This window comes from Mya arenaria, chromosome 17, assembly GCF_026914265.1.
Source record: "Mya arenaria isolate MELC-2E11 chromosome 17, ASM2691426v1".
NCBI classification, from domain to species: Eukaryota; Metazoa; Mollusca; class Bivalvia; order Myida; family Myidae; genus Mya; species Mya arenaria.
In genome coordinates, this window is record NC_069138.1 from 42,413,745 (window position 1) to 42,428,800 (window position 15,056).

The 15,056-nt window shown below is 34.8% G+C and overlaps 1 protein-coding gene across 1 annotated transcript; it reads left to right on the top strand.

The window, feature by feature from the left end:
• The first annotated feature begins 1,617 nt into the window (after positions 1-1,617).
• On the top strand, positions 1,618-15,052 carry LOC128223502 (atrial natriuretic peptide receptor 3-like). The gene is made up of 7 exons (XM_052932781.1): positions 1,618-1,623; positions 2,064-2,172; positions 3,805-4,055; positions 11,061-11,181; positions 12,598-12,764; positions 14,611-14,717; positions 15,049-15,052. The coding sequence occupies exons 1-7, from the start codon at positions 1,618-1,620 to the stop codon at positions 15,050-15,052; spliced, it is 765 nt and encodes a 254-aa protein (XP_052788741.1).
• The last annotated feature ends 4 nt before the right edge of the window (positions 15,053-15,056 follow it).

Below are 15,056 nucleotides of genomic sequence, written 5' to 3' on the forward strand. Positions count from 1 at the left end.
ATATTGGATGTTTTACTACTCCATGATTCAGTTAAAAACAGAATATCAAAATCAGATACAAAGTTTAAAAAATCAGGGTCATCAAGTTTAGAGCGAATACCCTGGACATTCCATACGAGAAAGGTTAACTGTTTCCAATCACAATCCTAGTTATAACCAGAAGTGTTCAAAGTGTTTATGGCATAGATCTTGTTATTAATGTAAAGTTTATCATACGACAGGTATGCTGTCTTGCCGTTCTTTTTGGCATTGATCATGGCGGGAATAAGCTGCTTTCGGCGCTCCTGGATGACTGGCGGAAACTGCTCACTACACCGGATTCTGTTTGTGTCCTGGGATCCATGGCCATCAGTCGTCGGTGGCTCGGCATGTTCCCGGAATTTCTGCTTGATTAGCAACTTGTCTGGAAAATGATTAAACATTGCTACGATCGGGCGTTTCTTTGAAGGCTCATATCTTCCAATGCGATGTACCCGCTCGAATTTGATTGAGTCCTGGGGATTTTCAATTTTAAGAACATCCCGGAAATGGTTATAAAGAATTTTTGAACAATCCTCGTTTTTCCGATCATCAGGTGAACTTTTCTCAGGAAAACCGAAAAATAACAAATTGTTCCGCATTGAACGGGACTTCAAGTCAGTAATGTCCTCCTGCACCGCGTTAACTTTTGCCAGGTCCTTTTCAAGTCTAGCAATTTTATCTCGTTCGGCCTTTAGGGTGTTATCAATGGCAGATTGCTTTTTGCCTATATCGTCATTAACACTTGATTCAAATGCACGTGTCGCTTCCAGCTCGATTAATCGTTTATTGACAGTGGGAAGCTGTTTCAAGAGACGCGACACGGCGGTCCATTCCAGAAAGTTTGGATGAAACATCCGAGAGCTGCTTCTCAATGACATCAAGTCTCACAAGACGTTTATCCATTGAATTAAGTTTGTCTAGGATTTGTTACTGAAACGCGTCATGTTAATAACTTTTAATCAAATCTCATAACATTTATGGTTCTTTCAGCTAACAAAGATGTCCTACCAAGCTCATCATATATGAAATTATTTTGAGTTTGTTTTTAACCCCTATGATCTTTTTTGCAAAATTATGAAGGAACCCCTTCGTGAACCAAAGAATTATTCAGACCCCAAATTTCAGACCAATAACTTAAAATTGGTAGGATTGATTTATCAAAAAGATCTAATTAATTTGGTATAGACACTGCTTGAAATTTAATTGGATATTTATTTAATTCAAAAACCGCTTTTGATGCCTGTCTTGCTAGTGTTTCGTTTTTGTTTGGCAAAAGAGCCTCCAGTTGAAAACATAAAGTTTTAGTATGTAAAATGTTTTACTATTTCTATTTTGTCTCCTTTATATGAGAAGCTTATATTTTCCCTCAACCTTACCCTTTTTTTAAAAAATCATTATTTTAGCATTGGTAGAGTTTCATCTATCACAATACTGTTCAAGTAATAATAAACCTTTATTAATTAATCCTCAGATTCAGCCATAATTATAATATCATCAGCATAAAGCGATAACAACAACACACATACCAAAAGCATGCAATTGAACCATTCAATATGTAATATTCTTCTATATCATTTAAATACATGGAAAATAAAAATGGAGGTAAACCTTATCCTTGTCGTACACATAAGTTACAAGAAAAATCTTCCTTACTTATTGTACCATTTAACATTAAAGTGAAACAGAACAATAGCTACAATAATTAATGCTCAGTAGATATTAATCAATGTTATCGAGTGTATTATTTACTGTATAACCCACTCGCCACGTTTCTATTACATGCTTGTTAAATATTTCACCATTGCTCTCTGTCGCTACTTTAAATATTAGAACTCAATGTTCCTCAACTGCAAACCTTAATATTACAGTAAAGGCACTAATGGTACAAGAATCCAGCACTCACACGTAATTTAGATATAATAGTTGCGTAAGGAGTTGGCTTTATTAAATGACAAAATTCAAAATTCAATTACGATATTCTGCTTCATAATAAGATAAGGCAATAAGTAAAAAAAAGTACCGTTGTGATTTTACGATTTCAGGAGTTTGTAACGATGCCATGTGATGTGCCATCTTGTACTGCCTTGAAATGGGGGGCACTGACAGCTGATCTACAGTACAAGTATAAGCCACACGTGATCATTGGACCAGGTAGGTCTTTTGTTAGGTGATCATTTGACCAGGTAGCTCATTTGTTAGGTGATCATTGGACCAGGCAGGTCAATTGTTAGGTGATAATTGGACCAGGTAGGCCATTTGTTAGGTGACCATTGGACCAGGTAGGTCATTTGTTAGGTGATCATTGGACCAGGTAGGCCCTTTGTTAGGTGATCATTGGACCAGGTAGGCCATTTGTTAGGTGATCATTGGACCAGGTAAGTTTTTTGTTAGGTTATCATTGAACCAGGTTAGTCATGCGTCAATTGATAATTTTTCGAAGTCAGCATCTCGTCAGGTAAGTATTTGTCTAAGTTGGCCACAATTTTGCTTATTAGAACAAGCACGGCGTTTGTTGAGTTCGGTGTGTCGCTTGTTAAACGATGATTTGTCCACGAAGGCCACTCGTTAGGATACAATTTGACCTTGGTGGCCACTTGCTAGATGAAGAACAAAACACTTGACTTTGACCCAGAAAGTGTTGCCACAAAAATAATTCGAAATTAAAAAAGGTTACATAAGTGTTAATAAAAAATATTTGCAAAAAAAACAACTTTTGTTAGAAAAGTTGTTATCCCGTTTTTCAAACGTTGTCTTGAACTTTGAAACTGAATGGTCAAACAGTGGCTTTCATCCCAAACATATTAATGGCAAAAATGCTCAAACATACATAGAATGTTATATCATCGTTCAAATATAGATTGAAATATTTGTCGTTGTAATACGTAATACGATATTCCCGGAAAATTCGCACCACAATTAACAGATAAACTGATGAAATTTTTACCCGAACCACGCCTCAATATTTGTCAACAACCTAGCGTGATTTTTACTCTTTACATGGAAATCGACCTGTCTTCAAGCGAATCAGACTGGTCTCTGACAGTGAGATAACTGGATATCAAAGTATCATGAAAAAAACTTTTAGACTGAGAAAGATGTTTTATCCAATGATTATCCGCAGTTGTTGCTAGAATGTTCCTTTCAAATGTTCATTCAATGGCGGAGTACTAATGTGGTTATGTAATCATGCCCTGTTTCATATAAAAGTGCTTTCGTTTTGAAACATAGATGCACCACTGATAAAACATAATTGATTAATGTTTACACTTAAAAACGAGCGAATAATAAAGTATAAAAATGAATATCAGAGAACATATTCTCAACACACCGGAAATAGAAAATTGAAAGCTACATCTGCTATAATTAAACGTGAGAGTCGTCCCACGGGTAGTGGAGTAATTAACACCCTATTCAAAAAGGGTGCAGTTGAGACAATAAATTAAAATACTAATAAAACTCAGAAAATAAGCATAAAAGAAACATATTTTTATTTTATTTTAGTGTAAGATCGTATTTTATTTCACTCGTGATAGAAATACTATATTTTCACTCGTGGCTATGTTTTTCTATGACATTCTTGAAATGAAATATGACCTTACTCTGAAATAAACAAATATGCTCTTTTTCTTATTCGTACATTTCTGCCAATGTTATTTGATATTTTACAGAGGCAGAGATTAAGTCACATGAACGTGAAATAAAGTTCAATTTGACTTTATAAATGTCTAAGTACATTGATAAATCGTAAATTACATATAATATATTTGTATATTGTTTACATAGGGTGTACCCCGTCAGTGCAGACTGTTTCCAGAATGGCCGTTTCATGGAACATTCCTCACATCACATATGTAGGAACTGACGAATCCCTTGGTGACAAAACAGAATTTTCAATGCTATCCCGCCTGTCGTTCACCATGAATACCTTTGCTAAATTCTACGTCGACGTTTTTGACGCCTTTGGTTGGACCGATATCGCGAATATATATGACAGTGACGTATACCTTCCAAATCTGGTTGGAACAAGTCTGCAGGTTAGTCGGTGAAGTAGTTCTTGAAAATTTTACCGTAGCTCAAGCGAAAATATTTGCTTAAACGGCAATCAGTTTGAAAGAATTAGAGATGCTACAGAGAAACATATTCCAATTCAAACGCCAATATTAAAGAAACATTTTTTTCATTTAATTTTGCTTTTATATCTCTTCTCTTTTATGATTTTTTTTATTTATTTTTTATCTTTTGAATTTATTTAAATTAATTATGTTTAATCCAATAACAGGATCTAAAAGGAGCGTTATTAAACCGTCATTATATGGTCATAAATAATAGCTGAATTGTATCATCATTGTTGAAACTATTGAGTCAATCTTTCTTCAGAGATGTAAAATACAAACAAGTTTTTCGTTAACGATATTGCTACGTTTAACATGAAATACTCTAGAGATTTTATTCATTCTGATAATAATTGGAAAAAATCACTAAATATGAGGGAAACTCTGCTAAATCAAAACAGTTCAATAGTCAAACTAATAAAGAGCTTTCATAAAGTTAACTAGCAAATATCGAATAATTGTATTTATGACGATGAGTTTCAACTTCGTTAGCATGCCATTTCCAAACTCAAGTTACATTGTCAGCGCTGAAAAGTCGAATATTTACAGACAAAACATTGACCACGTTACATTCATTGGTCAAAATGATTTTCCCTTTTGTGTTTTTATTAAGTTACCTCAAGTTAATGCATACGTTTTTACTTTATTCAGGATTGTTGGGGTAAAAGTGATGTTTGTGCACGTAAACTGATTTAAACCCCTAGTTAATTTTACCTACCGTTCCAATACGGTACATAAACAATCCTTGATAAACATACCTAGTTTTTTATATAGTGTTACGATCCGCTGTAGCCAGCGGATGTGAGTTAATAATAATGTAACGGTCAACTGTAGGTGTCGGATGTGCGTTCATAGTACAACTGTAACGGTCTGCTTTAGGCAGCGGATGTGAGTTCATAATTATGTAACGGTCCATTATAGGCGGCGGTTGTGCGTTCATAGTACAACTGTAACGGTCCGCCTTAGGCAGCGGATGTGAGTTCATAATTATGTAACTGTCCATTATAGGCGGCGGATGTGCGTTCATAGTACAACTGTAACGGTCCGCTGTAGGCGGCGGATGTGCGTTCATAATTATGTAACTGTCCATTATAGGCGGCGGATGTGCGTTCATAGTACAACTGTAACGGTCCGCTGTAGGCGGCGAATGTGCGTTCATAAATATGTAACGGTCAACTTTAGGCGACGAATGTGCGTTCATAGTATAACTGTAACGGTCCGCCTTAGGCAGCGGATGTGAGTTAATAATAATGTAACGGTCAACTGTAGGTGTCGGATGTGCGTTCATAGTACAACTGTAACGGTCTGCTTTAGGCAGCGGATGTGAGTTCATAATTATGTAACGGTCCATTATAGGCGGCGGTTGTGCGTTCATAGTACAACTGTAACGGTCCGCCTTAGGCAGCGGATGTGAGTTCATAATTATGTAACGGTCCATTATAGGCGGCGGATGTGCGTTCATAGTACAACTGTAACGGTCCGCTGTAGGCGGCGAAGGTGCGTTCATTATTATGTAACGGTCAACTTTAGGCGGCGGATGTGCGTTCATAGTATAACTGTAACGGTCCGCTGTAGGCGGCGAATGTGCGTTCATAAATATGTAACGGTCAACTTTGAAGGCGGATGTGCGTTCATAGTATAATATTCCGTTATAGTCGAAGGTACGTTCATAGTACGTATGTTTACTTGTTTGGAAATATGCAGATTAGCAAAACCCTGTTTCTGTGTGGATTGAGAATTAACTGTATATAAAGATCAGCGGACCCCTTCAGGGTCGAACATGCTTTTCTATAAAGGAACCTGTTGGCCTTGTTATGCTCAAACGTTACAATAATATATATGTACTGTGCTGTTTTTGGAGTTTTGTGCTGATGTTCCATGTTTCATGTTTGTGATTGTTTGTTCGTGTGTTCTATGGCTTTGGCGTTTACCATGTGCCATTAAACGGGGTTTATAAATATTACGGTGGAGACACCTAGGGTTATATATCGGTCCTGTTGGCCTACGCAATCTGGTAGAGTATAAAAGTCCTAACGGCTAACGGAGAGAACGTCAGAATATGAATATGTTTAACATGTTTACAGATAGTTTAACGACACTGGCGATAAAACAGAACATAAACTCTCAGATGAAATATAAATGTTTCTGATACAATAAAAAAGTACATTTTTCTTTCTGTCATAAACAGATCAAGTGTTTACGATATACACAATTCTGACAAAAGATTACCGATTAAAATGATAAATCGTGGCTTCTATTCACTGCTCAACAAGACTGGCACCAGGTGAAAATGAAACACGAACATTGTTTTCAATAATAACTTCTTATATGGGTGGGCAAGGAGTAAATAAAAAATGCCTTTAATTGTTGTGTTTTTAATAAAATACAAACTAACTTATATAGAAATGAGTTGAAATTGAAAACGTTAAAAACATGTTAGGTTAGGAAAACATGTAAAGCAATATATCATGCATGACTATTAGTACATTATTTTTTATTGTTGAATACACGCGCAGTTTTTAAATCCAGCATAACCTTACTAAATACGTTTAAATGCTTTGTAAATGGGGTTTTTGATCTCATTAAGAAATCCATTTCGTTTCTTAAAAGTAGTTTTAAGTGCTTTAATACCCTTTAGGAAGACAGTTGTTTTGAATATTTCTTAGTACTGGAAAGTAGAGTTTTATACGAAGTAAACATACATTGGAAAAACGAGCACACTGTTATGCTATAGGATATATCAAACATATCAATTACAAAACTTCATAATGAATTGTTGCTGACAGAATGCCCCATTTCTCCATTTTGAATAGGAGAATGAACAAAAATATAAATAAAATACAGTTTTATGTCTCTTTCAAGTACGGGCACTTTTATCATTTAAGGGATGAATTGCGAGAGTGATGTCATTTCCGGGGTATAAACGCAATTAGGCTGGTTAAAGTGTGAAGAGTCCGAAGAATTTCAATTTGCATTTTTTTCATCGCTGTTTTATAACTACATACTTCTTATGCGAGTTCCGCTCGCCTGTTACAATGATTATTCAAGCCTCGATTAACCAAATTAAATACAATAAGAATGATTTAACAAATTTAACTTTGTCTTTAGAAAATAAATTGTTTTGGAACTGAAATGGTGAATTACAACAGCGTATATGAATATAATTCAATAATCGAATTTTTATAAAAAAAATAAATAAAAACTATGTCATGGTCTGCCTAAAACATAGATCATGGTCTTTAGTCATAGCTGTAGTTCAAATTTTATGATTGTTTTCATGAAACAAGAATATCGTTAAAGGTTTGCAATTCTTTAACTTTTGTAATGGAATTATATTTCATATTTAATTCGATAACAGTCAATATGATTATTTCCTTCTTCAATCTTTTCGATGATTAGACGCAAACATGCTAGTCTTTGCTTATGCATGTTTGTTCATAAATGTGGTAAATAAGGGGCTTGCACGCCTCTATTTGAGATCTGTTCATATATCTTTTTATTCAAATAGAACCTGACTTCAGAAAGTTAATTAACCGGCTCAAGATGTTTAGATTTGCAGTTTCAAATAATAGTTATGTCTAATCTATCTTAATATGGAATATAAGTTCTTTACCAAAGTCCAACGCTTTCTAAGTGTTATTATCTTTTCTTCTTGATTTATAAACCATTTATGCCAGGATGTAATTATGTATGGTATTATGTATGAATTATTTTTATTCTTATGTGAAAATGTACTTTCGTCTTAAGGCATTTATAAATAACTTAAGGTGTAAAAGGCACGAGTTCAAAAGTTCTATGGATATCCTTATGACTTGAATTCAGTTATACAAAAACTGGACCTTTGACCGTCGTTTTCTTTCAGTATTTATATAAAACAAACTACAGAAATAAGTACAGTCGTCTATTCCGTTTAATGGTACAGGGTCAACGCCAAAGAACACAAAAGCTCCATTATCTTCACCCTATGTGGCGTGAGATAAGCATAGCCGTTATCTGGTCACTCATTCCGTATTTTTATATTTCTAGCTGATTCTTGATTCCTGATTAATATAAGCCGTTCTCTGAGAGAGATATGTATCGATAATGTGTTACCATCTGAAAATAAAGATATAATGATGTTATTATGTAATTAAGTGGGTTTTAAATGGGATTTTGCACACTTACAAAAAATGTGTTCGTTTTTTCATGTTCTTCTGCCAAAACAAATGTGGACGAAGTTGTTGTCATGTGCCTTTTGGTATAGCCATAACCATACCAGCAAAGAGGTTATTTTCCCGCTAAAAGTGCGTTTCTTTTATAAAAAGGTTGATTTCTGAAATAAAAATATAAATTGCATAGTTTCTGACAATATCATTTGAATTATAACACATTTTAAGTAGTATATTATCTGTTGTATTGATTATTGTTCTGAATTATGGGTTTCAATGACATCATGTCAGCACATTGACGTGAACATGTACACGACACGTATTTTTATCGATTCGTCTAAGTCTATGCGTTGGGCCCGGCCGTGAAGTGCATTGTCATTGCCACTACACCAACGTGGGCAGATGGAGGACGGAAGTAGAAGATGGGACGTCAAATTTAACCGATGGTATTTCACACCATTGGTGTGGGTCTTGTTTCTTTATTGTAGAGTTGAATATAATGACGAAGTGAATGAATGCCTGCAAATAAAGTGATACACAACATGTCAGAAATTTGCAGAAGATATCTTAGTATTATTTATATGATATTATTAATAGATAAATGCAATTATACTCCTTGTGTAATGATCAAACTTAAAAAGCGTGTTACCATGGTTATTAAAAATATTAAGGTAGCAGTATAGTATTATCATCTTGTAAGAAAAGTGCGATTGACTGAATAAGTATAATTGTCGGCGTTCAGAATAGGAGTCTACCGATACAACACAGTATTTACAAGATGAAGAATTCCATTTCCTGTTTCTAAAAAGTGCTAAAAATTGACACACAACTACCTTTCTTATTTCTTATTATTTACAACATACGCGATGGTTCGAACATATTTACATCTGATAAAGTAAGTCGTGGCTTCCATTGCAGTAATAAACAAGTCTGGCACCAGCTGTGGTTTACACTAAGAACGTTTGTAATATGTCACTTCACATATTTCTTTCTGAGGCGAATCTTAGAAAGTAGTTAAAATACAGTGTATCAATGATGTAAGTATTACAAACTCCTTGGCTGACGTTTCATAATGATAATTGACAAAATTAGACGATACTTAATAACAGTACAACGATAACTCTTAACAAATTAGGTCGCATTAAAATTTAATAAAAAATAAAAAAATTACAAACCATTTTTCCAATTAAACTAAGTTAAAGAGTATGGTGCAAAGGAAGATGAACAGTTTCCAAACTCGAGAACATTCTTTTGCAGCTTATAATTCTAGTTATCTAGTTTATCGAAATATCACGGGGTAACATGGCAGCAGTACAGTTATAATCTTGCAAGAATATTGCTATACAATGGTCTGTTAAGGACGTCGTTCAGAATAGGAGTGATTTGCCGGAATGGTTAACACGGGTAAAATCAGTTAAAACCGCCTACTGTACATCTTTGAATAGCGTACTTGTACAAAAGAACGGATCGACTACATGGCTATGCTTGTCCCTGTTTATAAAATGCAAGATTAAATAAGACCAAGATTACCGTTAGCGGCTATGCTTGTCCCTGTCTTTGCAAAGCAACATTGAATAAGATCAAAATCACCGCAAGCGGTTGTGCTTGTCCATGCAGTAGCAATGCAACATTTAATAATATCAAAATCACCAAAGTCGGCTGTGCTTGTCCATGCTGTAGCACTGCAACATTGAATCAGATCAAAATCACTAAAGTCGGCTGTGCTTGTCCCATGCAGTAGCAATGCAACATTTAATAATATCAAAATCACCAAAGTCGGCTGTGCTTGTCCATGCAGTAGCAATGCAACATTGAATCAGATCAAAATCACCAAAGTCGGCTGTGCTTGTCCATGTAGTAGCAATGCAACATTGAATAAGATCAAAATCACCGCCATCGACTTTGCTTGTCCATGCAGTTGAAGAGCAACATTGGATAAGATCAAAATCACCGCAAGCGGCTTTGCTTGTCCATGCAGTTGCAATGCAACATTAAAAAAGATCAAAATCACCGCAAGCGACTGTGCTTGTCCATGCAGTTGAAGAGCAACATTAAATAAGATCAAAATCACCAAAGTCGGCTGTGCTTGTCGATGCAGTTGCAAAGCAACATTGAATAAGATCAACATCACCGCAATCGGCTGTGCTTGTCCATGCAGTTGCAAAGCAACATTAAATAAGATCAAAAATACTGCAAGCGGCTGTGCTTGTCCATGCAGTTGCAAAGCAACATTAAATAAGATAAAAATCACCGTAAGCGGCTGTGCTTGTCCATGCAGTTGCAATGCAACATTAAATAAGATAAAAATCACCGTAAGCGGCTGTGCTTGTCCAAAATTACCGTTGATGTGCTTGTCTCTGTAGTTGCAATGCAAATCATGATAGATCAAAATCACCGCAAGTGGCTAGTCCTTGGAGTTGCAATGCAACATCAAAATAAGACAGAATCATCGTGGATGTGAAGGTCACCGTAGTTGCAATACAACATCATAATATGTACAAAAACACAATAAGCGACTATGCTAGTCCTTGTTATTGCAATTCAACATGATAAAAAGACAAAATAAATATGGATTTGCTTGTTCTCGTAGTTGCAATGCATCATTCAATAATAACACAATTACCGTAAGCGGCTGTGCTTGTCCATACAGTTACAATGCAACATCATATGAAGTACAAAATCACCGTGGATGTGCTTGTCGCCGAAATTTTAAAGAAGTATTAAAATAATTACAAGGTTATATCCTATGTTTCTTAAATCATTGAATACTTTTCTGTAGCGGTCTTTCGATGAAGATGCCCAGCAGATCCGCTCCACACCTATACCTTTTCATAGCATGACTTCAGATCTCACCTCGGAGATTCAGACATTGATGAATAAAGCAGCCACACTTTCCAGAGGTAATCACATTTTTTCTCATATTCACTAGGTTTTATTTAATAGCCTCAAAAAATTTAATTCTAGCCTTATTACAAATATGTCTTCTTTCCTTGCATGTTAGAACACTGCCTATATCGCCATTTGGTCGACGTTCGTTAGATTGAATCAGTAGCTTTATTGCTGGTCTTCGTTCTGAAAAGGGAAGTGCTTATGGAATGTTATATTCGGAAATGGTTCAAACACAGAAGTTTGTTATCACGTGTAATATGGTTCTACGGTTATTTCGCAAAAAAAGGTACGGTATCGCCCCCGGAACTCATCCTATCTCTCACTCTGTTTTTCAAATGTTTTAACATCTGGATTTCATTGGGAATCGAAATCCCTTCTATCTCTATTCAACGAGCCAGGGCAGACCTTCATAATCTCTAACAAAAAGACACCAAATATTTGTATGACAATGGTTGCTCCAACTTAAATAGTTTTATAGCTGGTATTTCTTGCATCTAGCTATATGGGACTTTAAGTGATTCAATTTGATAATAAATGTTTGGAGAATGGTGATGTTTTTTTTTTGGACGTCAAAACCCCAGCATTTTTCACTTGTATTTCACTGACCATGCCTACGTAGCACCACTATACTCTAAATGAAAGGGTATAGTCATTATTGATGGCTCTTTTGATGCCTGTGTCTTGTTTTCTTTGCTGCCATATTAACCATTTTAACATTGTATTCACTCAATAGTGTGTTTTCGTTTGAGCTTTGTATAGTGCTGATTTTTACTTTTTCTTGTCCTTAAAGTCGCCTTTCAAGACGTAGGGATTTGGCCGTGTCTCACTTACAATTTCTAATTTAGATACTTTTTTGCAGTTAATCACCCTTTAACCCTTATCTATTGATATCTATATCAGCCTTTGACGAGTGTGGAGTTCGCATTATTCATGTTATATGAGATAGTGTTTAATAATGGTGCTTTGCCTCTAAGAGGACGTTATATTACCTTACGATTGTACGCGTTTGTTTTATTTTCTATATTTAAATATTTATATTTGCGTCTGACCGGTCCTTGATAAGTTAGCTTGGCAAACCATTTACAATTTGTATAGACTAATGTAAATAATAATACGTTGGAGACTCATATAGCTGTATATTAATCTCAAGGCGATTCAACTCTTGATATTGCGACCTTCAATGAAGTTGACTTAATGGAACTTGAGATTTTTACATGGCTTTTACAATTAGGAATGACCTTTAAAATGTTTTTCAATCATACCATATGTACCGATTGCGTGACTCCATTAGCTATTTGTTTCAATAACGACTGTTTAAGTGAATCGACGCATATACAAAATGAATTGACTTAATGACAAAATTCACATCAAGAAAGTGGTTTTACATATATATAATCACATATTTAATCTTACATTCTGCATTTCAGTTTTTGTAGTCTCATGTCATGGTGATGTGTTCCGGAAAATGGTGTTGCTGACAAAATCAATGGCGTCACTTCCGTTTGGCGAATACGTGTTCATTTTCTTTTTTCAACTGCACGGTGATCCACCTGTCGGCACTTATGATTGGTTCAGAGGGGACACGCTAGATAACGTAAGATAAAATCTTCATTTGTGCAAACTTTTAAAACAAACCCAATACATGCATGTTTACCATAGAAATAGAAGCATATATGTATAACATTATATGATATAACTCTCATATGATAAAATATGATAAATAATAATCTATAATAGAACTGTGAATAATACAATGGATCTTTCATTAGTTCATGCTGGATCCGTTTGTGACATTATAATTGATTAAAATATCCTTTCACAAACGGCACGCATTAACATGTAAAGGCCCACTCGTAAACATAAGTCACACAATAGATTCCGCTATTTTGTACTCAACCATGATATCATATTCATTATGTACGTGGTACTTATTTTAAGACCTTTTTTCGTTCTGCTTGTTGTCGTGCAACATACTAATGTGGTATCGGGTGGTTTACATTTGCAGAAAAGAATTGCACTGAAATTGTTTTACTATGCAAACAAAATAGGCCGTTACAATGGAAGTGATAAGGAGTGTGTTTCCATTCATGATCATCTTAGCGTGTAAACCGTGACGATTATCTTTTAATTGTATTAGAGTTTATAAAAGAAGTCGTACTTTAATACAGATCATGTAAGACCTATTTTGCTCTGCTTCTTGTTGTTCAATATATTAATATATTCCTTCTCAATTATGTTGTGATTTATTTTGTTTTGTGCATATATCATTTGCTTACTTTGCCTTTATTATTATGTAAGAAACCCTTTTAGTATTGATTATGCTCTAACCTTGTGTATGGCTTAAAATGTATATTTTGAAATAGATATTGTTTAAACCAATATTTTATTGTGGTATCGGATGTTTTACATTTGCTGAAGGAATTTAAAAGAAAGTGTTTTACCATGCAAGCACAATTAACAGTCACAGTGGGTTATATAGAGTGCGTTTCTATTTGTGATCATCTTAGTGTGTAAACTGTGACTTTTATATTTTACATATATAAAGGGTTATGAAAAAGTCATACTTTAATATAGAACATTTTTAAAAGGGGTTGTGTATAGGCAACAACGTCATGAACATAGATTGTCGTTGACGTCATATGCGTGAATTAATAATGACAATTATGGCAAAATATAGCATACACGTTTGACATATGTCATGTATGAAATATTTAGATACAAAAGTGCTGGCAAGATGTAATTTAGTTGCAAAATATTTTAAAACAAATCCAGTATTAAATATGTATGTTTCAATCAAACATTATTTAATAACCGATTCGTGATAATGTTCATAAAATGCATTAGTAAAATATATTTGACTTAGTAACGGTTGTACCAAAACAAACTACGTTAAAAGCTTTAGCCATTTACAAATAGTTTTGCATTTGCATAAAAAAATACCAAAGCATTGGCTAATCGACAGTCATCATAATAATTGGAAGAGCTAAGTGTTATTGGCAAACATGAGTTTAATAGGCAGAGGATTTACAAGGAGATAAACTCGATGAAATGTTTCATTTTCATGGAATATTTCAATATTTATTTTCAAAGGGGCCTTAATTAATTACACTCTAATCAAACAACAATTTCCCGAAGTGTACGATGTCTGAGAAGTTTCGTTAATATTGCTTTTATGCTTTTAACACCTGCGTGTTTACCTCGTAGTTGTGTGTCTAGCATATCCCTGTCAGTACTTCTTTAATTAGTGCAATAGTATTTTCGAAGGAGCTGGGGCACGGTGTAGTCTTTTCCTCATTCCCGAAACAGACCTATTGTGTCGAATGGGTAAAGAGCAAGTATGACGTTAGAAATATTTATGTTTTCTCATATGGAAGAGTTCCTTATGCCTAAAGTTGTCTCCTAACAGACAACATCCTGAATGTTTGTGTATTTAATTTTAGGAAGCCCGTTTAGCGTATGAATCTGTGATGGTGATACGTCCCAGACGTCCTGTGTCAGACGAATTCTTCAAATTTGAGAAGGAAGTGAAAGAAAGAGCTCAGACAGAGTACAACTATACATGGAGGGAGGGGAATGAAGTAAGTGTTAGTTTTTGGGTTGTTATTTGTTGTCTTGTTTAATAGTTGTGGTTATTGGTTGGTTTCTCGCCCCAAGTTCGGTATGTTAGTTGGTAGATTGTTTTTTAGTTGGTAGATTTAATGTCAGTTGGTTGATTGCAAGTGAGTTGTCAGGTTTATTTGCATTTGTTAATGCATGTATGTAAGAAGTTGTTTGAGTTGTAAAGAAAGCACACAAAAGATTAAGATAAAACAATATTATTCAGATTAGCTTCATGGTAGAAATGAAGCATTTGTATAATTATTTTTTATCCCACTCAGGTAAGCAT